This window comes from Myodes glareolus, chromosome 22 (assembly GCF_982192425.1).
Source record: "Myodes glareolus chromosome 22, mMyoGla1.1, whole genome shotgun sequence".
Lineage (NCBI taxonomy): Eukaryota > Metazoa > Chordata > Mammalia > Rodentia > Cricetidae > Myodes > Myodes glareolus.
In genome coordinates this window covers 57241626-57266344 of record NC_142047.1, presented here as the reverse complement: position 1 = coordinate 57266344, position 24719 = coordinate 57241626, and the positions used below count along the sequence as shown (strand labels likewise).

At 43.1% G+C, this 24719-nt stretch overlaps 1 protein-coding gene across 25 annotated transcripts in view; it reads right to left on the bottom strand.

The window, feature by feature from the left end:
* The window catches only part of Pard3 (par-3 family cell polarity regulator), a 512103-nt gene that overhangs the window by 246867 nt on the left and 240517 nt on the right, over positions 1–24719 (bottom strand). For 21 of the 25 annotated variants that reach the window (XM_087900650.1, XM_087900645.1, XM_087900656.1 and 18 more), the window contains one exon: positions 19137–19268. The exons of the other annotated variants lie outside the window; for them this stretch is intronic. In XM_087900650.1, coding sequence (XP_087756776.1) covers positions 19137–19268 — 132 coding nt within the window. The remainder of the gene's footprint in view (positions 1–19136; positions 19269–24719) is intronic. 25 annotated transcript variants of the gene reach the window in all.

Below are 24719 nucleotides of genomic sequence, written 5' to 3'. Positions count from 1 at the left end.
TTCCCTTCTAGAAGTCCTACATTTCATTATTTTAAGTTGTTAGTCATCCAACAAAGAGCCACGCTCGGGTCCTAGATCAAAATCCTCCTGCAAACATATACTCGGACATACACTGGAACATGCACGGAGTTACCGCTCTCCGATACAGTGTGATAATCACAAGTGAATGGTACCCACTGATTTACACTGAAAAATAGGAAAGAGATGAAGGAGGTGGAAATGAAAGTGAAGCGAGCCTCTCCTCTCAATGTTCTAGTTGAATTAAACGCAACAAAGGCTAGAAGTAAGAGTTCCCAGAGAGCTACACTGTCTCTAATCAAACAGGAACTATGTTGCGTGTCGCCAGAATGTAGCAATGATGGAACTGAAGGCTTCACTTTAAAGTATGATTTCAAAAACTTAATATTAGCAAGCTTCCATGGTTACATGGTTCATAATTCCCAGAATATGATACAAATGTCAAGCTAAATGCAATAAACTATTAACTCTGCTGTGCTTGCTGTGGCTGGTCCATATGGTGGATATGCATGGGCTTGGCGTGCAGGAAGGTTTGTGCCTCACTCACTCATTTATAAAGAGAATAACAGCATTGCTTCGTTGAGCTTGTATGAGGTTAAAGGGAGTAATTAACACGAGGTTCTGAGACCATTGCCTTGTAACTATTAGATGCTAAGTAAGCTAAAACTGCCTTCCAGATACCTGAGAATGAAAAAATGAACTTGTAACAAATGAATGCCCTCCAACCTCTGTGGAACACAGTTGAGAAACATCAGCTAACACACATGAAGCTGTCCGAGAAGGAGACATACTGGTACAATGCCATTTTCATTGTTACCATGAAAAGACATAGCTTCTCTTTCCCAATATATATCGCCATTCAAACCTAGTGTTTGAAATCATATACTTCTTTGTGGCTTGCAGGTTAACAATAAAGTATGTTTTCTATAATATAAAATTTTACTAACACCTTTATAAAACTTTTAAGATAATTTTATAACTTTGGTAATTTCTAATTTATTATAATAAGCAATCATCAATCAACAAGTCATTTGCTGAAGGACGTATTTCCCTTGTATACTGCTGACAAAGAAGGTCAGGGCCTGAACATACTTGGAAAAAGCTCTCCTGCTGAGCTAAACTCCAGGATAGTCACAAGACATATTATACTTACAGTAGTTAAAGGATTATTCATTAATAAAAATATTTCAATATTTAAGACTAATTTCCTTGGAAGACATCTATAGAAGACTTTCAAATAAATGAGAATTTGTATTAGGGAGGTTTCCTTCATAGGGAGCAGACAGCTAACACAGCCATCCTAACAGAGGAAGGTGAACAGTTTGGCAGAAAGGGGGGGCTGTGGCTTTTGAGACACCATGGCAAGGGACAGAACAGGAAGCAAGGATGCTCACCTCAGAGTGGCCACGAGGTAAAGGAAAACAGAGGGTGGGCTGGGCCCTATTATCCACATCATATGAATGCAGTCAATACTTCCTTCTCCCCACTCCCCTCCTAACTCCCACACCAACAGCACCAGGTTGGGACCAACCCTGTAAAACTCGGGTCTTCGGGAATACTCCAGGTAAGAATGACAGCGTCCTTTCTAGTTATTCAGTGACAGGTCCCTTGCGAGAAGGGTCAAGTTCAACGATGTCTACCGGCTTCACAGCAAACCATGCTGCTCCACACTCATCTTCCGGCCTCCTGCATGTTTGTGTGCCCTGAGAACAGAGGTTGGATTGTCTGGCTTTAACACTTGTTTTATAGGTTATCCATTCCGTTGGCCAAATGTTTTCCTAGATGAATTATTTAAAGATGTTTCTGGGTAAGATATCAGCATTTAAATGATTAAGCTGAGGAAAAGAAGACTCTCCCTAGCATGGTTGGAACGAATAGAGTCAAAAGCTGAGTAAGAGGGAACACGTTTTGCACATTCTGGGAAATGAGACCCACTGGTCTCTCCTCGTTTGTGGACTGAACTGTTTAGGTTTTTGAGCTTGTAGTCATGGGAGGCAATTTAAACAAATAGCCGAGGGTCAGGGGTGGGCTCCAATTCCATGGGTGTCTGGGGAATTTGCAAACTCTATAACCATGCCAGGCAATTGCTTAAAAGAAGCTTTTCTCTTGGGGTGTACAGCTCCACCGTACAGTGTGAGCTTAGCAGCTTAGCATGAGAAACCCCGGGCTCCACCGCCAGACAGGCAGGGAGGGCAGCGCTGTGAAAGGTGTTGGGGTATTTCCCCCAAGACAACAAAACCACATAAAGGATCTTAATTCCCTCTACAGATTAATCTCTTTATCTCATTTATATTGAATTTACATTTTTATGAGTCTTAGTGAATTTGTGATATTACCTCTTTAGGTGTAATAAAGATTGCACCAACTTATGATATTTTCATTCTATATAAAATGAAAGTGTTGGTATTAAAGGGTCACACATTTTAGAACAATTGAGCTGTGGCTGTGTTTCGGTGACAGGGGCACCAGCTCGAGCCTGCTCTTAGCCTTGCGCTCCATCCCTGGCAGCAAAGAACATAAAATAAAATCAAAAGCAACTTCATGCCTGTATTTAATAATGTCTTCCGCCTCTAGCTAAGACCTACAGTTAGCCTCCTGACACCTTCCCTCAACTGAAGCTCCTATAGTGTCTGCTCCAGAGGAGGGATTTCCAAACTAAGAACTGGGGTCTGGGTGTCAACACTGTTCAAGAGGACACATCCAGAAGGTCCAATTCGCCACAATCGTCTATTCCTAAAATCTCTTACATCAGAGAAGTCTTGAGGCTGGGAAATCACTACTATTTCATAGCCATACCATTTGCTTTTGATTACACAATTGGTTCAATTATGTTGTTGCTTTTGGTTTCCTCGGGCTATCCCTGGGGGTACAATTAAGTCCAAATTTACAATCCCTACCTGGACCAAACATCTTTAGCTCATATCATATATAATTTTTTTCTTATTGGCATATCCCAGAAGAGAGGTCTTCATAAAAGAACCTCGCTGCAATTTTTAGTAGGAAATGATTAAATAAAATATACAGGATAATTAAGAAACACAAAATACAGCAGATATCATTTAAAAGTTTTGACATAAGTATTTAGTTAGGTCACAAGCAATGACCAGAATTGCTTTAGTCTGGGTGTGGATTTCTGATAGTTTGCCAGACGAACAGACTAGGTGAGCTGGGCTGTGAGCAACAGGAAAGGACTGTCCTGTGGCTTCTGTCAGATAGAAAAATAAACTTGACAAGTGAAAAACACTTAGAATACAAGACGATATGATTATTTTTTAAAGGGGGGGGACAGGATATGGATGCCCCTTCTAGCATGGACACATGCAGCCATGTCCTGGATACAAAGAGGAAGCCTGGTTAACAACTGCACCCCAGAAGATGGTCAGCTTCTTCCCCAGCTGCAGAGCCTCCAGTGGAGTCAGCCCCGCCCAGTCAGCCCCGCCCTGTTATGCAGATGAGCCGTGCAAGGGTCTGAGCTGCCTTGTTTTCAGTAACTTGAGAACTTTCTACAATATCAAATAATTTTTTTCTTCCGACCCCAGAACCTTACCCTTTTTTCCCCTGGTAGTCCTTGGAAGCACATGCACTAGCAGCTCCCAGCATGCTGAGCAATCCTTGGACATTTCTGCTCCTCTCTGGGAATCTATAATTTTGGCTCTATTTCCTATCATTTGAAAAATTGCTTCTTTATAGGAGAGAATCTGAGAGGTGGGCAGAGGTTTATGACTAAAAATTTTTAAAAAAAAAAATTCTAGACTTAAAATTGAAAATCCAGAGACACGGGGTCAATTCCACTTTCAGAGAGGCTTCAATTCATTGAACAGATCAATCTCACTCAGCGATGGACCCTGTAACCTACACTGGGAACCTGACTGCAAGATGTATTGGTGCAGTAGCGACATAAATGGTAGGGTGGAAACCAACCACATCTTGCTTGGCTTGGAGGCCAACTCCATGAGAGAATCCATGCCCAACGTTATTAACTAGGTCAACAACCTGAGAGTACACAGGTTGGTCATGGGCCCTAGAGGAAAACCTATTAATCTTATTTTGATAAAACATAGCAATAAAACAACTCCTAGTGACATATTGCTATGCTTATAGACCGCTGCCTTACTCCACCCTCGTCAGAGAAACTTTTCTTTAGTGTTATTAAGGAATAATGCCAAAAGCCATGGGTGGACAATGTGCAGAGAGACCTCAGCTCACTCAACTCTCAATGGGGCATCTTCATCAGACCTCACCCCTGAAGACCCAGAGATCTATTCAGAAAAGTAGGTTGAAAATTATCCAAGCCAGGGATGATGGTCTGGCAAGCCCACTGCTGGAGGAACACAAGATCAAAGAGAATCAGCCTGTGGGAGAAAGTGCTTGCCCTCAAGGGTCCGGAAGCCCCACGAGGGCCCACAGAAAATTCAGTGCACAGATTAATGTTCTACCTAGCCACAGAGAAGAAAGCTACGGGGAAAGATGCAGATCGACAAGCATCTGTCAGTCACCACACAGAGCAACACAGGCAGGACAGTTACCGTCTCCACCACATTTCGTAGCAAGCAAACATCCAGAGTGTCTTAGCCTGAACAGACCGCAGTGTTAGGGTCCCTCAGGATAAAAATCAAGACCAATGTGATTTCCTATAGGCACAATAATCTGTTGGAAGAAACAGACAAGATGGATTCTAGTAACATGAGACCACTTCGGCCAGGAGAAAACAGCAGGGGCTTTGAAAGAGTCCAGAAGGAACTAATCAAATATAAAACATGATGAAATTTGACCTATTACTGTGAGTAATCAATGTTCTAAATTTAAAATTTGAACGAACAGCCCTATCGAGTGAGCACTGGGGCAACCATTTTTCTACAATTAAGAACAAAACAAATCACCACCCTCTATTTCTTAGCAGTCCAAGTTTCGGGATCCCCGTGTTCTCCCCAGCCCTCCAGAACCCGAAGCATCACCTCCAGACCCACTGGAATTGCTGGGAGCCATTTCCAATGTCTCCTCGGAAATTCCCAGCTGCTTTATGACAAGGACGTTCACCCACTAGGACCAGCTAGGACCAACTACTGTTTCTCTTCATACACGTGCACCAGGCCTGCACTGGGGCATGGCTTCTCATCTGCCCTGATTGCTCGCTCTTTGCCCTGTTGTTTGTCTCTTCTCGAATTCCCTTTCAACATCCTCACTGGTGAAAGGAATACTCACCACCAAGTGGATTCCAGTCCTGTTTTTCACCAACCTGCCTCCTGACGTCAAATATCTACACTTCACAGTCTGGAGGCAGTCTAAACGCTACCCTCCCCACAGCCCCTCATCACCCCAGAACCTCGCCCCACTCTGGAATATTTACAACAAAAGTTCTGCCTATTCTAATGCTTACGTGCCTTGACCCTGACCCTTCTGGGTCATCGCTCTCCAGGGTAGCCAGGTGAAACTGAGTATCACTGGCTTATCCCACGGCCTGGCAACTCTGCCCAACTACAAAATCCTCCATCAAAGGAATAAGGGTTCCAGCCCAGCCCTCCGATACCCACGTGAGGAGTCTGAGACCAAACAGAATTGTTTTCTTGGTATTAATCACCCATACCAGAGGGAAAGGAATATTTAATTGAATGAAAACAAAATAGTAAACTGAGCATATTTACTTAGAATATTTTCATCTGGTCTGGGAATCCGATGCAGCAGGTTTAGTGCTGAGGACAGGGCAGGCAAGTTTATATTTATTTGGATCCTTGCACAGCCTCTAGCTGCGGCTGCCCTGTCTGTCATCCAGGCTCATCCTTCTTTGGAAGTTCTTACTCCAGCTTGAGTCCAGCAGCAGCATCCTGGGACTGAAACCCAGTTCTCCCAGGAGCCGCGACAGACTCTACGCTCAAACCACTTTGGGTTTCAAAATATAAGTGACATGAGAAAGGATGTCAGGACCACGAGGGGTGCGCCCACCCGCTGAGACGGTGGGACTGAGCTAATGGGAGCGCACCAAGGCCAGCTGAACTGGGAGTGATGGAGCATGTGATCAAACTGGACACTCTGAACATGGCTGGCAATGAAGGCTGACTGAGAGGCCAGGGACAATGGCACTGGGTTTCGATTCTACTGCATGGACTGACTTTGTGGGAGCCTGGTTTGTTTGGATGCTCACCTTTATAGACCTGGATGGAGGGGGGAGGACCTTGGACTTCCCACGGGACAGGGAACCCTGACTGCTCTTAGGACTAAAGAGGGAGGTGGAGGTGGGGAGGGGGAGGGAAAAGGAGGCAGGGAGGAGGTGGAAATTTTTAATAAATAAATAAATAAATTGAATAAAAAAATATAAGTGAAATGAATTTTCTGCTTAAAATGCCTAATGATTCCACTGTTTCTGGAGCCGGGGACTGTGACTTCTCGAGACAGCATGCACGCCTGTCTTCTGGGTTGTAAGGAAGTCTGCCTCTCCTCCCCCTGCTTCGCAGCCTCCAGCCAGACTCTTCACGGCTTCTTTCCTCTATTCTACATTTCTCTCAAAGTCCTCCAAGTTTCCCGAGCTTGCTTTGATTTTGTATCTTAAAAAACATGGTTGCACAAAGCCGTTTAGTGTCTGTGGGGTTCCCTTTAATGTATAAATTTATTAATTTACAGACAGTTCTTGCTTCACCGCACCATAAGAATTGTTTGAGTTTTAAAAGTTACAGGCTGTATAGTCATTTCCTAGTTCTCTGTCCCAGTGGAGAACAGTCTGGGGACACAGAAGTCTTTTTCCACTCAGTGAGGGGTTTCATCAGCACTTTGAGTAATTAATTTAAACTTCTATGTAAACGAGATTTCTGTCTTTTCACTTGTAAATGAAAAGTATTTGGAATTAAAGCAGTTTGTGGGGTAAAGGCTCATTTGTTTTTGTTAAGACAGAATCTCATATACAGCTCAGGCCGGCCTGGAAACTGGGAGTACAAAGTAGTGAGATCAATTATCAGTACCACTGGGTGCCCCGTGCAGTCTGAATGCCCTGGAAGTGAGAACTGAAGGATTCAAAGTTAAAGTTATCCTAGGGTCACACCTGGTTTCTAAAAAATAATAATAAGGTTTCTGTCTAACGTCTAATTATTTCTGTCTAAATGACGAAGAAACCAACTTTCAGGGCGGCCTCTGTCCCTGTTGGTGCTGACTGTTGGTGTCAGCTGTTTTCTACACCAGGTTTCTGTGGAGCCGCTCAACACACACCAGCCTCCATGCGGAGCGACTTCCTCGCCTGCGAAGTTAGGAGCCGACACTTCCCAGTGTATGCTCAGCATGGAATTCTGATGGTTGTACTTCTCTTATTTCCTTTCATTTCCCCATGTGTTCTGTGGCTCTAACTGATTTTCTTTCTCCTGTGTTTACTTGTCACAGTTTTGCTCCTCCGTGTGTGCACACCTTTCCACTCGCATAGCACCTGTGCCTATTTTAGCCTTATTTCTTCTCACCGCGCTGATGGGAACGCCTTACTCCACCATCTGCTCCTTTAAAAAGTCATTTCCACATCCTCTTAGTTGATTAATCTTCAAAGCCGCCTCTCGTGCTGTCTCACCGAAGATTAAGAGTGTGAAGAAACGGCTATTCTGCTCTAAGTTTCAACTCAATCCACCTGCTTCCCAGCTCTCATAGGGCCTTGTGATCCAACGCTGTGCCTTTAGCCTCGAAGCTCATCAGCAGCCACATGCACTAGATCCTGCTCTAAAACAGCCCTTCGTTCGGGGTGGGGTTGGATTGTTGGGTCCCAGCAACCTCCTTTTCTGACTAGAATCTGAAGGAAGCTATGTGACCTCAAGTTTCAAAGAATCTGTGATTAAAAAAAAAAAAAGCACTTTATGAAAAATTAGTGTCCTGAAACTTCCTTGGGAAGAGTATTTCAGCGAATGGTCTTTTCTTCACAAAATGGCATTTTCCCCTGTGGTGGCCAATGCCACCTCTGTATGTAACCTCCTGGTCACTACTAGCCAGCTGCTTGCATTCCTCTCCTCGAGGGGAGTGCGGGCCTGACTTCTCTGAGCTGCCATGACTGTACCTATGTCATTGCTGAGATTATGTCTCCTAGCCGGATGACTAGTAGCGTCGGCTAATTTCTTGTTCAGTTGTTTGTTTTTTTTTAAGTTATGAATTTTCCTTACATAAGGATTTTGATAAAAGTGTTTAATAAATGCTAATTATTTTAACTACTGTGTGGTCTCATTGAAGCTCGGTGCTATATGTATTGCTATCCTCTCCCAGGATCCCGATCCTAGAAACTCCTTGCCATTCCAATTGGACCTTTGAGTTCATGTTGGATGGAATAAGAGGCAAATTATACTCAGCAGTCTCTTCTGACAGCAAAGCTTCTGTTGTAAGCTTTTCAGTGTGTGATCCGTATTGTTATGTGCTCTGCATGTGTGAGAGCTGGGCTCTTTGTGCTTTCATAGGACATGGGACATAGAAGAGGACACATTCTGGACTGTAACATGCAGGCATTCTGGACTGTAACATGCTGTCACTATCAGAAGCACAGAACCTTAAAGAAGGCGCCCCTGGCTCCCCAAGGGAGTAACTGCACACACAGGCTGGGCTATGGTGAGTGCTTCTACAGGAAGCCAGGACGTGGAGAACAGCTTCGGCTCTTCTCGCTGATCACCACCTCCCATCCATCAGCTGGGGAGGATTGCTCACCTTCATCTGTGTTCAATCTAAGTGGCTTCCTAGTAATGATGGGTTCTCACGAAGCTAAAGGAATGGAAGGAGACAAGCTAGTCAAGAGAACGCAAACACAGGCAGGGCTGGACTCCTGAAGGCAGAGCAGAGGGGATTTCTGCCAGATATTGGAACAAGCCCAGGAATGAACCATCAGAGCGACTAAAGGGATGCCTAAGAGTCAACGCGCCAGTCGGAGGCAGGTAGTTTGTAGGGATAGCTTAATAACCTAAGATCCCTTCAGCTACTCTTCAGCCTTTCTAAACAAAGCAACCCTCGCTCTACCCAAACAGCTCCTAATAGCTCCATAGCAATCTTCGGGTAACTATCCTTTGTGGCCAAACACATCTAGAACTTATTCTACAACTAGAAACATTGTACTGTTCTAGTCTGGACTGATCTTTTATGCATACCAAGAAGGGAAACAGTGTCCCCTGAAGTTTTAGAGGAAATCCTGTAACTTAGTATCTTATGCTGGGGTCTTACTAGACATATATACAATTAAAATCAGATAGATCACAGGAAAGGACATGCACAGTTACTGAAGGCTTACACAGTTCCAGACTGTCAGTTAAAACAAGAAACCACCCACACTGGACCCTAGCAACCAGGTCTTCTTCTTCCTGGCTTTTTAAAGGATGTCCAAGAAGTAACAGGTCTCTTGAACACATTCCCTCTGGGCCTCATGCTCCCCTGCAGTGTGCCTGTTCCTGTACTTTGCTCTTGAATAAAACCCCGTGGTAACATGCCATTTGTGTGTGCTTCTTCGAGTCTTTGAAAAATGTTGTGTGCAGACAGAGACTGCTGTTAAGTTCTGGACATTGAGTGACCACACATGAACCATAAAGCAGGCCCCTCAAAGCACACAAAAGCACATCAGAACAAAACACGCTTGTCTTAATACAAACACTGCACATGTTACCATTCTAAACATATAACAAAATGAATTCGTGTTCACAGTAAAGTGTTATCTAACACTATTCTTAAGTTAAAAGCAAGGACTTTTAGCTATATTAAAACAAAAAGAAAATATATTGGCTGTCAGGGTTACTCTGCTATTAGACAATTCAATTAGCCAAAAGAGTTTAACACATTACCCAGTGGGGTTAAAAACCTCTTGGAAATAACAAATACAATATTTTTATTTGAATTGAGACCTGTTATTCTTGGCCAAGACACAAAAATATGTTTTTCTTTCTCAAAGTTCAAGACATTAATACCAAAGTCCCAGCCAAAGGGTTTTAAGTATTACTGAACTGAGTCTGTTTATGATTAGCATACAAAGTTCTCAGGAAAATTAGTCCCTTTAGGGACTTAAAATACGAATACATCCAAAACCCTAAGGTTCTTACTGATAGAATCAAACTAACATTCCTCTCTCCCATCAAACTGTCTACCATTTAAACTAAAAGAGATTCTTATAAAGTTACATATTTAAAGTAAGAAAATACATGTTATCTTTGGAATAAATTTTTTATCAAAATGCTTGCTACAAAATGTTTAAAGGGATGGATACTTTTAGATATACATATTATAAGCAGACATTCTTCAACAATAACAAATGTAGTTAATAAAAGCATGGTTGGGCTGACATGTCAGTGTACTGGAAAGAGACCCAGTTCTTCCCTCAAAAGCCAGACAAACTAATGAAAACACCCAGAGGAAGGCATGAGGACCTGCCTTTATCAAAGTCATCTAAAGGTGTGACAGAAAAGGAGCAGGTCACTTCTAGTGCCAGGCTTGGGAAAGGGAGGTAGAGATACTTGTCCCGGACCATGTCACCAATGAGAAAGAAAAGGGGAAGAACCAGCCAGTTTGCTAACTGTCAGAGGATGCAAGGACAGGGGAGTGCCTGGACCAGTCCTTGGTTCCATGCAGCTGACAAAGTGGAGGATCCAAATCCAGAAGATTCATTCAGAACATCCCAGTGCCAACAACAAACAGAACAGAACACCAAGGCCAAAATCAGAACCAAGAACCAGTACCAAGTAAAATGGAACTCCAAAAGCAGGGTGTCGGCTCCAAACAGATACCAGCTAACCACAGATAACTGTTAGTATGTATGAGGAGTCTGCCCCTGTAGCTCAGGATAGCCTCAACGTCCTGATCCTTTTCAGACTCTAGGCTGTTGGGACGCTAGGTGTGGTCACTTACAGACAGAGGATTGCTATAGCCCAGGACTTCTCCAACAAGTGATGAAAACACAAGAGAAGGCAGAGCGTGTCTGGATCTCATGGGGGTTGGGAACACACACACACACACACACACACACAAAGAGAATCCATTGTCAACTCCACTATCTCTGCATCAAAATTTCTGCAGTCTAAAGAGCATTGGGTCTTCTTCCTCAAGAGAATCCCTTTTCAATGAATTTCTGCATCAAGACAACACAGCGTGCAAAGTTGGCAAAAACACTGCACCAGTCCATAAAGTTTAATTCTTTCAAATGCACGCTTTCCATGTGACTAAATAATGCAGGATTGAGGGTCGCCAGAAAGAGCTGCTGACACAGAAATAGATTAAAACAGCACCTTCCCCTATAGTAGATATAACAAGAGGATTGAAAACGTTTTAATTTGCTCACATAGAATGTATGTACCTAAAATAATACTGATGACCTAATTTAAACACTCCTCTGGGGTGTTGCTAAGCTGCAGGCTGTGTCCTCAGCACTGGTGAAGCCCTGGGTTCAAATCATAGCATGCCCTTCTCATCTCTCAGAAAGTAGCCCCTAAAGAGCTACTGACTTTTAAAAGGCCCCACCCCCTTTCTGTCTCCAGAACTCATTTATTCTTTACAAATTGCACCAAAAACAATTGACCTCTAATAGCAGGCAGGAACGGAGGTGGGGAGAAAACATAATAATTCTAGTTAAAAGTAGAAAAAAACAGTTAATCATGTGTGATTTAAACATGGAAACAGACAACAATGGGGGAGTGTAGGGGCACTCCAGCTTAAAAGAGGGGGTAAAGTCAGATGCCCAAGATTTAAGAATGAAAAAAGGTTAGGCTCCAAAAACCCAGTTCAAGCACTAGGGATAAATCCTGGTCCCACTGCCAGTGGCCCCATAGACTGGCCAAGTCACTCAACTGTCACCCACATTCAGAGGGCCTAGTTTGGTCCTATGCAAGTTCTGCACTATCAGTTCAGAGTCAGTGAGCTCCCTCTTCTTGAAGGAATACCTTCCTCAGCCTAAATATAGGGAGGGCCTCCGCTCTGCCTCAAAGTCATGTGTCATGGAGTTTCTGAGGAGTGGATGGGGGGAGGGGGTTGGAGGGGAAGAAATGTATACTGGGATAGGTATGTAAAATATGAAAAGATAGTTTAAAAAATAAATTTAAAAAAAAAGAAAGGGAAAGCCAAATGTGAAAATCTCCCACAAAAACTTTAATTTGATTTATGCAAATTTCCAGCAATTACTATGTCTCAAACAGTATTGAACGTTCAAAGTGAGCACTGAGAAGCAGACAAAAGCAGATCTCTATGAGTTCAAGACCAGCCACAGCTACCTCCTAGGACCCTGTTTCAAAAACAACAACAATCAAAGCTGCCTTCTACTTGCTCATGTAAACAGGGTACCATTTGAATGAACACATGGGAACTCTTAACCTGGCTGCAGGCGGGAAGGCAGGAGAGGCAGCTTTGAGAGACAGACATGCTAACACTTTCATACCTGTAAGTAACGTTCAACTTTCAAACTAGAAACTCATTATGTGCGAAAAACCCACATCCATCTTTAAGAGACACTCGAGAGGTGAAGTAGGAGGGTCAAGAGAAGCTGCATCCACCGGGAAGTCGCCGGGAGCCACGGCAGAGCCTTCTTAAAAATAATTAAAAGTGACAGGGAGACACCAGAGCCGGGGAGACGATTCAGCGGGTAAAGTGCGTGTCCTACAAGCACTAGGGCTCCAGCGGAGATCTCTGAGACCCTCAGGAAAGCCAGGTTGTCCTGGTGATCCACCTGCAATCCCAGAATTCAGGAGGCAGAGGGGATCCATGCGTTGGGCAAACTGGCTAGCGACACTAGGCAAACCCAAAGCTCTGGGTTGGATGAGAGAACCTACCTCAGTAAAACAAAGCAGGGGGCAGTTATGCAAGATACATATCAACCTCTGATTTCCATATACATACACAAATGTATACATACAAAAATGCATATATGTACATACATACATACATACACAAATGTATACATACAAAAATACATATATGTACATACATACATACATATACACACACCCCAAAAGAGGAATAAATAACAAAACTATATAGGTTCTGATGAGATTTTAGAAGAAGTTCATCATCGTCAGCTACACAGTGAGTTTGAAGTCAACCTGTGATACACGAGATCTCATTGGAAGCAACTGTAAATGTGTGTCCATGCTAATCCTATTCTGGCCAATATGCTGTACTATATTACAGAGGGAAAGGGAAGACCTCAGACCTAACCAACATGTGTAATGGATACTCAGGATAACAAGAAACAAAATAGAAACAACAATAAAAAAAAAAAAAAACTCCCTTAAAACTGGTACGGGATCGTTTCGTATTGAATCAATTCAATTAACTAAGACACTTTGGTGGAACATCATAACAGACAGCGAGTATTTCTTTTCTATTAGATAATAATTTTAAGTGGGGGGGGGGGGAGGATGTCTCAGCAGTTAAGAGGATTGGCTGCTCTGTCAGGTGACCTGGTTTCAGTTCCCAGACTCACATGACAGCTAACATCCGACTCTAGTTCAAAGGGTTCTGATGCCCTCTTCTGGCCAACTTGGGCACTGCATGAACACAATGCACAAATTTAATGTAAGGAAGACATCAAAAACGCTGAATAAAATAAATGTTTTTAAAATTTAGAAAATAATTCCAGGGTCTGGAGAAATGGCTCAGAGGCTAACCGTGCTCGCTGCTCACAACCACATGGAACTCCAGTTCCCTGTGACCTAAGGCCCTCTTCCGACCTCTGCATGCACCTGCGCCCCCTGGCAGACTCCTAGGCAGACCTTCACACAAATAAAAACAACTGAATCGGGGGCTGGAGAGATGGCTCAGAGGTTAAGAGCATTGCCTGCTCTTCCAAGGGTCCTGAGTTCAATTCCCAGCAACCACATGGTGGCTCACAACCATCTGAACTGATATCTGATGCCCTCTTCTGGCCTGCAGACAGACACACAGACAAAATATTGTATACATAATAAATAAATAAATATTTTAAAATTTTTTTAAAAAAAAAAAAAAACAACTGAATCTTTAAAATAAAAAGAAAGGAATTTCAAAATTCCAAAACGGTTTTCATATCAAATATCCATACATATGAGAAGTGTTTCTCAGGAGATTGAATAGAGAAAAGAATCTCAAGAGACTAAATTCTATGTGTAGCATATTAATGACATGCCAGAATTTATAACATCTGTAATTTATATATACTGACATAAAAATATACTGTCCCTATAGTAAGAGGGGAAAGAAAACACCTCTAAAGATAAATTTTGCTAGCTTGCAGCCATAGATGGATAGAGTAATGCATTCAGTCTAATGAAAACGAAGAAACCCCTGAACTATAAAAGATAAAGCTCTCAGACAAAATTTACAATGTTTTCAGTATACAGAGTATTAATTGTTAAATCCAACTCTAATGTTTATAAATTATCCAATATAATCAAATATTTTGTTCAAATACTGCTTTCAAATTAAGCAGGAAATTTGTGTCACGTTAATAGTAAACATTAAAAATAATTTAATATTTACTCGATAATTAAGCATTCTACTCTTTAAGTAAAATTTTAACACTAATAGAATTGACAGGTGCCTCGGCTCCTAACAGCATCTTTGGACTTATTTTTTTCTTGTGTCCTCTAAGAACCTCACTTAACTGGGTCGCAGCGGCTCAGCAGGGCTCAGACAGGACTAGGGGCTCTCCCAGGAGCAGCCAGGACCAGTCCTCAATCAGCAGACCTCATTAGGGCACACAGAGTCCAGCAGGAGCAGCTGATGGTGCACGTTGCTTAGCACTCACATCCGAGTTCAATTAGGAGGCAGTCCCCACGGAAGTAGCCAGGCCAACGTGAGATAGGAAAGGCAGTGCCCCTGTCAAGCCATCTTCACAGCGAGAACATGGCTTTCCCTAGACGGGCTTCCCATCTCCCTTCAACCTTCCGGCCTTGTCCCTGTAATATTTTTTCAGTCTTCTCTGCCACAGGCAGATGCTGTATGACAAGCATTGCTGTCAGGAAGTATCAACGGTGTAAATGCACAACTCTTGAATAAAACATATATGTTTTGATGGTTGTGTTTGGTTGTCAGCTTGACACACTGGAACTAAAACCCAAGCTGCTGGGTATACCGCTGAGGGGTTATTCTAGATTGTATCGTTCAAGGCGGGAAAACTCATCTGAAATCCAGAACCTTTGAGGTGGGAAGACCCGTCTTAAATCTGAGCCACACCATCTATCAGCAGCCTACATGAAGGACACGGAGGAAGAGTGCACTTACTCCTTTGCCTGCTTGCCCTCAATCTCGCTGGAAAATCCATTCCTTCACTAGCATTAGAGCCTACTTCTCCGGGATTTCTTTGTATACTGAAGACCAATGGATACATCCAGCCTCTGGGATTGATTAATTACTGTACACTTGGACTTTCCATCGCGGGGGGGGGGGGGGCAGCCTCAAATGAGTGCAGCAGCACAGACCCAAGTCAGCACTAAACTCGTGTGATGTCACCCGACTTTCATGCACAATGCCCAAAGCTAACGGTCTCAGTCCCCATCTACACAGGTACAGGTGGAACCTCCTACACAGCAATCAGGCTGACAGTCCCAAAACACGCCTGCTTGCCTGAAGTGCAGGCTTCCAAGACTGACGCATAGGTCACAGATTCACTGTGGGTTTTGTTGCTAAGTACAGGAAAACGTAAAAGTGTTCCTTTTCCTTCTCGGGAGAAACAAAGTGCTATGCCTGTGACCAGCAAGGCTTCCCCAGGAAAGCAGGGTGTCCTAAGCGGAGCATAGAACAGGGCCCTCCATCAGGGCCCTTCTCTATTCCTGCTCTCCACAGGACTCTGGTGGTAAAAACAGAAAATATGTAGGAAACATGGGAAATAATGCATGATACCTAGACACGGAGACTACCAATCACTGCATTCTAAAACAAATAATTTTAAAATTGACTCATAATAGCACTCATTTGTTAGCAACGTGCGACAAAGTAATTTGCAATAGAGCAGCAGCAGGGTGGGAGACAGCGCTCCTAAATGCTGGTCTTATTTTAACAGGATAGATTTCTGCAGTAACAAAGTATCTAGCGTTCGATAATAATAACCAAATTTAATTTTAAAACTGTCTCGATGGTTTTAACTTGCTATGCTCGGTGCTGCTAGAAGAAAAAACAATTACGTGTTTTGCTTCTGCACAAATTTTGCAAATCTTTGCCAAATGGGAAACAATATTAATAAATCTGTTTTGTTTTAATAGAAAACAGTACAATTTGAGGACTTAGTGGCTGAGGACTTGCATTTTTTTCCATAAACATTTGGCAGCACCAGAACTGAGCCTCGGTTCCCAGGAATGGCGGTCACAGCAGAGCCCTGGCTGTTCCCACTCAGAGCTTCCACAATGCTCCCATGTTTGGATATTATGACCCCTGAGTCAGCGCGCTAGCCAGTCCACAGCTGCTGTAATCAGATTTCTGAGGGAGCCATTTCCTAATTTTGCAATTATAAGATAAAGATCATGTCATATGCTGGGAACTTATTTTTCTTTATTTTCTTTATGCCATCTGCACAGTGGTAGGACTAAGTAAAATCAGACTTTCTTTTGTCTTTTTTTTAATTTTTAATTTGGAGAAGATGTAAATTCAACAAGAACTTGGGAAGAGAGGTGAGGTGATTCGCTAACAAAAGCAACTGTGGCTAACTGTGTATGAAAAGGAGCCACAGCCTGCCAGCGCAAGACACCGTTAAAGCACGCATGTGCACATGCACACACATGCACGGAGCATAGCTTTGTCACTTCCCAAACTCCTGGCATGGAGAAAGTAGGCATTCCATCAGGTTGTGGGATTTCTCTGGGGCTGGAGAGGGACTACGCTAATCAGATTGTATCCTCATCAAACATTTAGGTAAGTTTTTACTCTTCAGCATGTTCTGCCAATTAGGTGAAGTTGCCCTCAATGCAAAGAACCCTAAACATAGGTTTTTCTCCAAAGGTCAGGGCAGTCACTCCCAGCACAGACCGGAAACAGCAGCTGGAGCTGCCGTGTAGTTCTGGTCTCCGCCTCTGCTAATTGGGTTCAGGCTTGTTCCAGACAAGGAGAGAAAATGGCAGGCTCCCAATTAGCTTGCGTCCCCTTCCTGTCCCTCACTTCCTAGCCCTAACTTCTTGCAGTCAAGAGCTTGCGAAGGTCTGTGCCAACTCGTATATAGATTTCATCAGTCGCAATAAAGCCTAAAGAAACAGGAACCAAAGTCAGCCATTACCTACCAATATTAAAATAAAATTCTATGCACAGTCAGAAAAATGATACGGTTGAGAAGATTTCAAACTTCTTAAAACACTTTCTGACATCAAAACTAAGAGTTTCTTGCTCTGTTTCCTGGTTTCTCAGAGTAAAAATGTCCAAAGCAGGAAAACTCAAAGCAGCCTAACAAACCAAGTCCTTTTGTGTCCCTCCTGCTTCCTCTGAGAAGGCTCAAAAGAAAGAGATTCCCAGATTAACATGAAAAGAGACACTCTCTGAGGGACAGACAGTCCTCTACCCCCTGAGTGCTGCATTTAGGTCTGGGACTGACTTCTGAGTAAGGTGAGCCCATTGCTGTAAAGTCAGATCCTGCATCCAGAGATCAAGGCTAGTTTGGGCCCTAGTGCAGGGCTCTGATAGAGTCTGCCACCTCTGCAATACTGTGGAAGTAAAGTCCACCAACACCCCCAGAGAGGGAAAGATGTCCCCATGTTCCATTATGTAGATTAGTCCCCCACGAAGAACAGGACCCTTAATGCCAGCCGGCATTAAGGCAGGCATCTGTCCTGCGCATGCCTGGTGTTTATTGTCATTGGCAAAGCTGCTGTGGTCACAATTGGGGGAGTGGGAGAGGGAGACAGAGAGAGAGAGAGAGAGAGAGAGAGAGAGAACCAGCAACAAGCTCTTTAGTTAGAAATGAAGCAAAGACAAAACTACCACAGACATAAGATCTAGAACTCTCCAGACTGCCTCAGTTCAAATCGCATCTCTACAGGAAGACAACCATCAGTTCTATCATTGTGACCCCAAACTGCCAAAGCAGAAAGCTGTGGGACAATGGTCTTGTACTTGTAAAGATCTGTCACTTGTATTTTAGTAAAACCCTGATTGGCCAGTAGCCAGGCAGGAAGTAGAGGTGGGGCAATGAGAACAGGAGAATTCTGGGAAGAGGAAAGGCTCAGTCTATAGTCTTTACCCAGGCCAAGAGGAAGCAAGATGAGAACGCCCCACTGATATAAGGTACCAAGCCATGTGGCTAACATAGACAAGAATAATGGGCCAATTTAAGATGTAAGAATTAGTTAATGACAAGCCTGAGCTAATAGGTCAATCGGTTCATGACTGATGTAGACATCTGTGTGCTTCTTTGGAACGGAACGGCTGAGGACTGGGTGGGACAGAAATCTTGGTCAACAACAGAAGACTAGTTTGACTTTGTTTTTCAACCCTACATTATTAGACCCACAGAACGCAATTCTCCTCATTGTATTTTCAATACCAAAATAAAGAGAAGAGGAAGCTTCTGAAGGTATATTAGGCATTGAACCAAGAGGGCCCATGGAGAACATTTAACTAAGCAAATCGCAAAGGGAGGAGGACAGCTGGAAGGAATGATAGAATGGAAAAAGAATCTGTTCCTTCTCTCCTGCCGGAACAACAGTGCTTGCTTCTGGCCAAAATCATAGTCTGACTTGTTTATTTTCTTTGTGCGGCTCTCGGCCCATTAGATGGAGTTGGGTGTCACTAATTATCCTGCTGATGAGACTGTGTCGGTGTCTTCTTCCAGGTGGAGTCATGTTGGTGCCAGATTGAGTGAGCGGAGCAGCATTTCTCAAGCCTCTGGAGGAAGACGCTTAAAGCTCAAGACTGAAGGGTACCCAGTTTCCTCATATCCTGCCTATCAAGTATTTCAAAGCCTCAAGAAAGGCAAATAGAGGTTCAGTCTTTAAGGAGAAGTGAGAAGGTGTGTAGCTTTTCAATTTTATACCTTTATATCAACACAAACTGTTTTTATACCACAATCACAAAGAAAAATGATGCTATTTGTAAGACCAAAGATATATCTCTGGGATTAAATCATTCCCTTTCAGAGACCTAGGCTACCATTTTTCTCCACATACTGCAATAAAAAAAAAAATGTCATCTAGCACATTTAGCCAAGTGCTGGCTGTCAGACGATGACGCAGGGCAAGGACACGGTACTTTACCTGTTCTTGCTTCTCCAGCCAGCGGTCTACCATTGGGTGGCTGGCACTTAGTGAGGAGCGGGCGTTGTCTCTCTGGAACTGGTTGGACCAGCTACTGGGGTCCCGCGGGAGACTCCTGTAGTTTTCATCTCTCTATTCAGAATGAAAGAAAAGGGCATCTTTGTAAAAACACAGACCTCACAAATTAACGACCTACGTGGGTTTTCTAAGTCAAGGAAATATATCCTATGCATGTGAAATATTTCCCCAAGTCTATACAAACTAGGAAACTGGAGACATTAGCGCTAAATTGGACTCGGAGATGCCAGCAAAGGCCAGGCTAGGGAAACCGAATGGGGACGGCATGGGAAGGCTGCAGAGAAGGCTGGCAGTGGCCAGGAACGTGCATCTCCCACGCTGTCACGCAAACCAATCTCTAGTCAAATAGACATACAGAAAAGAGGCATGAGCTTCTAGATACATGCTCTCAGGCAAGTCTTTTCTTTTTATTCTTTTCCAATATTATGATTAGGAGATAATGTCAATGAGCTATCAAAATGTTGAAAACAAGAAAAATACAATACATTTTATTCTTCTTTGGGTCCTTGAAGTTTTGTTATTTTGGGCAAAAGATTTAAAACTCTCTGGGCTTTTCTGTTACTGACATCACAAGATTGCTGTCAAGATTACCTCAGATATCAAGGAAATGCCAGCCAATCATGATACTGGATACATGATTGACAAATATTGCTCATTTTGACATGGTTATGACAAGAAATGTCTTTACATGGGTATTTGCATAATAAGTTTTCAATTTAGCATAGAAGTACCAAAGGCAATGTAGTATAGAATGCTTCTTTCAAAGACTAAATTGTAGCAACAGGCTTTAACTTTTGAACTGCAAAAAATGATCATAATTTTCTGCGAAGATAGAAAAAAGTCCAAGATGAAAGAGGGAAGTCAAAGTTCTTAGGTCAATAACTGAATACAAAAAATACCCAACAAGAACACCTTAAAAAAAAAATCTATTCTCAGTTTAATTTGTATTGTATGAGGAGTTAAAAGGGCTATAGCACTCTTCATAATAACTGTAAATACATTAAACACTCTATGCAGCTTTTTACTATTATTATTCATTTCCCTCCCACCGAGTGTGTGTGTGTGTGTGTGTGTGTGTATGTGTGCGCGTGTGCCCGTGTGCGCAGAGGGTATATTCATGTGTTTGAAGTAAGCATGTGTGTAGAGGCCAGAGATCAACTCTAGTTGTCTTTTTATACACCCCTCAGTCATATTTTTGAGATAATCTTCCCCTTTTTCATTTTTCTCCCTCCCTCCTGCCCTCCTTCTTCCCTCCTTCCTTCCTTCCCTCTCCCTCTATCTTGCTCTGAACTTCTGGCTCACTTTCAGCTATACTGACATGCCAAGGAGCCCTTGGAAGTTACCCATCTCCCCTTCTCCCTCAGTGCTGGGGTCACAGTCACAAATGCCATCATCCCAGCTTTTTGTTTACATTGTTTATGGGGATGCAAACTCGGGACCTCATGCTTGTGGAGCAAGCAGCACCTTACAATCGCTGTGCAGCAAGCACCTTACCCAGTCACTGCTCTACCTTCCCAGGCGTTATTTAAATACACAAGCTACCATTACCGCAAAAATGAAACAAAGCAATATGATAAGAGGCTTGCACACTATTTTCCTTAGCTTGGGCCAGGACATAGTTCTCTTCCCTTATGGAAGTCTACCATAAAATATAGCAAGCATAAGATAGCCTTTGATTTATCTAATAGCATGACTCATGAAAATAAACAGACCTACATTTATTCACATAAACCTTGATGTATACATCTAGAAAATTCTTTATTAGAATTAACTCATAAATTATCTTTTAAAAGTTGGTGGCTAACTGGGGCTAAACAGGTGGCTTGGCGGTGAGTGGCATTTGCTCCTCTTTCACAGGATCCAGGTTCAGTTCGTAACCATGACAGTTAACAACTGCCTGCAATGCCCGTCCCAAGGAATCCAGCACTCTCTAACCTACACAGGCACCAGACATGCACATTGTACATAACATACATATACACATACCCCTCTAACCTCCACAGGCACCAGGCATGCACAGTGTACATACACATACATACATCCCTCTAACCCACACAGGCACCAAGCATGAACACTGTGCATATACATACATACATATATATATACACACACACACACACACACACACACACACATACATGCTAGCACGCACGCACGCACACACACAGAGGCAAACACACAGACACATAAAGTAAAAATAAGTAACATGCTTTTCAACCCTTGATGACTAAATATTGGCAGATGAACTCAGGGAAGTGGTAAGGAAAAGTCACCATAAATATGGCAACCGGAAATTCCGGTCAACCAGAAATGGTGGGCATGCTAGGGACTAACTGCCAAAAGCCCACAAGGAGAGGAGTGATTTAGTCTGATTTTCATGTCAAGAATGGAGGGGCTGTGGCTAGGTGCAGGCCGGCTCTATTCTTCTCTCCTGACCATTTGATCACTGCGGTAACTGTTAACAGCTCCTTCCTCAGAACACCAGCCACTGAACAGAGGAGGTGAGAGGCCTATCCTGTGTCTTCAGTGGGGGTGTAGGTCAGAAAAACCAACAGTGACAGCCCATGGCGGCCCATGGCGGTACGTCTTACCCTTCAGAAAGCAGCCAAGCCGCAGCAGCAGGGTCAGCACGAGACAAAGCAAAGCATACAGGATGAGCGAGGAGACGGGGAAGAGCAGGACCAGGAAGCTGGCAGCATGAGAAAATGTCTCAACTGAACCCTCCTCCACTGACTCAGCCTTCCTGGAGGGTTCTGGGTCTGGCTTTTCTCTACCCATCCTTTACAATCCTCACGGCTGCCAACTCCTGATGACCCAACATCTCCAGTCAAGATTCTACTCCGAACAAACTCACACCTCATGTGACACTACCGCCCTGGAAGCCAGCGAGACATGTGCTCCAGCCTCATCCGCTCTGACATGCTCTGCACCACTCCGACAATATGTGCTGATGACATCATGCCTGATCATACCTGTGGGGACCACAGGACCTTGACGGGCACACTGACTGCACCTCACATCTCTCTCCACCTCTACTCTGGCCTTTCCTAAGCCCAATTTCAAAGACATTTCTACTGAGGAAAAAACTTTCCATTCTTCTGCGAAAGCCCCAGGCCCTAGTATGTCATGCTTTCTGTCAGCATGGTATTCTAATTTCAACACAAGTTTGATTTTCAAAGTTGCCATTTCTACGATTGCAGTGAAGCCTAGAAAAGATCACCATTCACCTCGAACCAGCTGGCGTGGCGGCCTGCAGTGATGTGGACAGCTTCCTTGAATATGTTTTATTTCCTATTTCACACGGGTTTGGAGAACTCTTTTAAGTTTCTTCTACAGTTGCTAAGAGGCAGCTGTTAGGGGTTGTCAGGCAAACCTCAGTCCCACTGCAGCTGCTGTGGCTTCAAATTCTACTAAAGTTGTATTTGCCTATTTCAGTTTAATATCACACCTGCAGTTTACAACGCTTGTAGAAAACGTGGTTGCTTCTAATTTCACCCAAAAATAGTGGACCGGTTCTCCATGGAACTCAGCTACAACATGATTCATGCAACGGGGGACTGACAGAGAATCACAATAGAAAGATTACAGCTAGAGATCAAAAGACCTGTCCTGTTTTCAGAATTTTCTGAAAAATTCTGCAACTTTGCATATGTGTGCCGTGAACTCTGAGGAGCTAATGGAGGAGAAAAGTGAAACAGACTTACTTTTCCACAATAAAAGAATATTCCCAATTCAGAGCGAAGTCAACAGTAAATCTATGCATTAATGCACGTAGAAAGACCTGCAAATTATAGCACTCTTAAACCATTACCAATTGAGTAAAGAATGTTGAAAATATATTTTAATCCCCATAAAGCATATCTTTTGTTGTGTTAATAATACCATGCAAGCTTCAGCAGTTTAGGCATGTTCTCCTGCACAAGCTTCCCGAAAGTTAGGGTTAAGAACACAGGGAACAGGGGCCTGGCAGTCTATTCTGTATTTATGAGGAAGCATATTGAGAAGCGTCAAGTATGAAATGCTTTTGCTGTATCACAACATGTGATTGGTTATGACAGCCCGTTGAAGTACATATAATACACACTATTTTCATTTTAAACATGTTTGGGGATAATATTTTAAAATATAGTTGTTTTAATCTTATCTATGTCAGATTATGTATGCTCATTTATAGATTCTAACCATAAAACTGTGAAAATGTCAATCAAAGTATTTGCGGCCTGAGACTGCACACATTAAAGGCAGGAAAACCAAGCTATCAAATCTTCTTTCCCTTCATATTTTCGTAAAAGCTCACGAAAGGTTAGTGATATATTAGAAAACATCCATTTAAATCTATTTCACTCCGTGACCAAAGTAATGCAAGAATTCTATACACTAATAAATATTCAAAGTTTACACTGGTAGATATTTTCCTTTAGATATAAAAGCTTGCTGGTGAGTGTGTGTGCATGCCTGTAATCCCGGTGCAAAGAAGTCCGAGACAGAAGGACCACAGCAAGTCTGAGGCCATCGTGAGATCACAGCACAGTCTGAGCCAGTGAGGGAGATGCTCTGCGAATGAATGAATGAATGAATGAATGAATGACTAAATAAATAAGCGGATGGTGAAGATATCATAATGATTTAGTAAACCATAAAATAGTAAAGACCACTATGTTTGCTAATGACAAGCAATGATTTTTTACAGCTAAATTAGGACTTCATCTGGAAGATTATATATGAAAATTAATGAGAAACAACTGTCTTTATTTTTAATTATAAAATTTCCACCTAAGAGGCTGTCCCACACAGCCACCAGTCTTCGGGAGGACTGTCCCTCCTGTCAGAGAGAAGCAGGTGTGGCTGCCGTCACCTGAACGCTTTGATGCCATGGGCAGGCGCACAAAGTCCCTGGCCTGGGAAACGCTTATTAACTTTCAGCTCCCTGGCAAGCTGCCTGTGGGACAAACCTCTTCCAGGGAAGGCAGGTAAGAGAGTTCCACAACACCCCACAATACCTCTCCGACAGCCAACCACAAGTCCGCAAGAGAAAACTCCACAGAGGCACCCAGTGCTTGGCAGCAGCTGACTCCTAGCAGGCTAAGGGGAGGCTTTCTCTCCTGGAAACCTGAGGCCCACCTTATCCACAACGCTGGGGACATTCAGACTGCTTCACAGCTACCATGGTGGTGATGGACGTGCAATTACGATTTCATGGATATTTTTAAAAACCACATAGTCTCACAATACTGTAAAATATGAAACAGTCCATGAAAACTTTGTATCTGCACCCTCCTGTATCACACAGTCCCAAGGACTTTTGTGTGATGGTTAAGACTTAAAACTCACAGTTTTTGACATGGAATTTAATTTTGCACTTTAACACCTATTCCCTTCTTTTTTATTATTATTACATTATTCATTAGGGGGAAGGCATATCCATGGGTGCTGTAGGAATTCCTGCCACCAATGGCTTTTAACTTACCCGCCCACTTGGGCGTGGCCTCTTATACTATATATGCC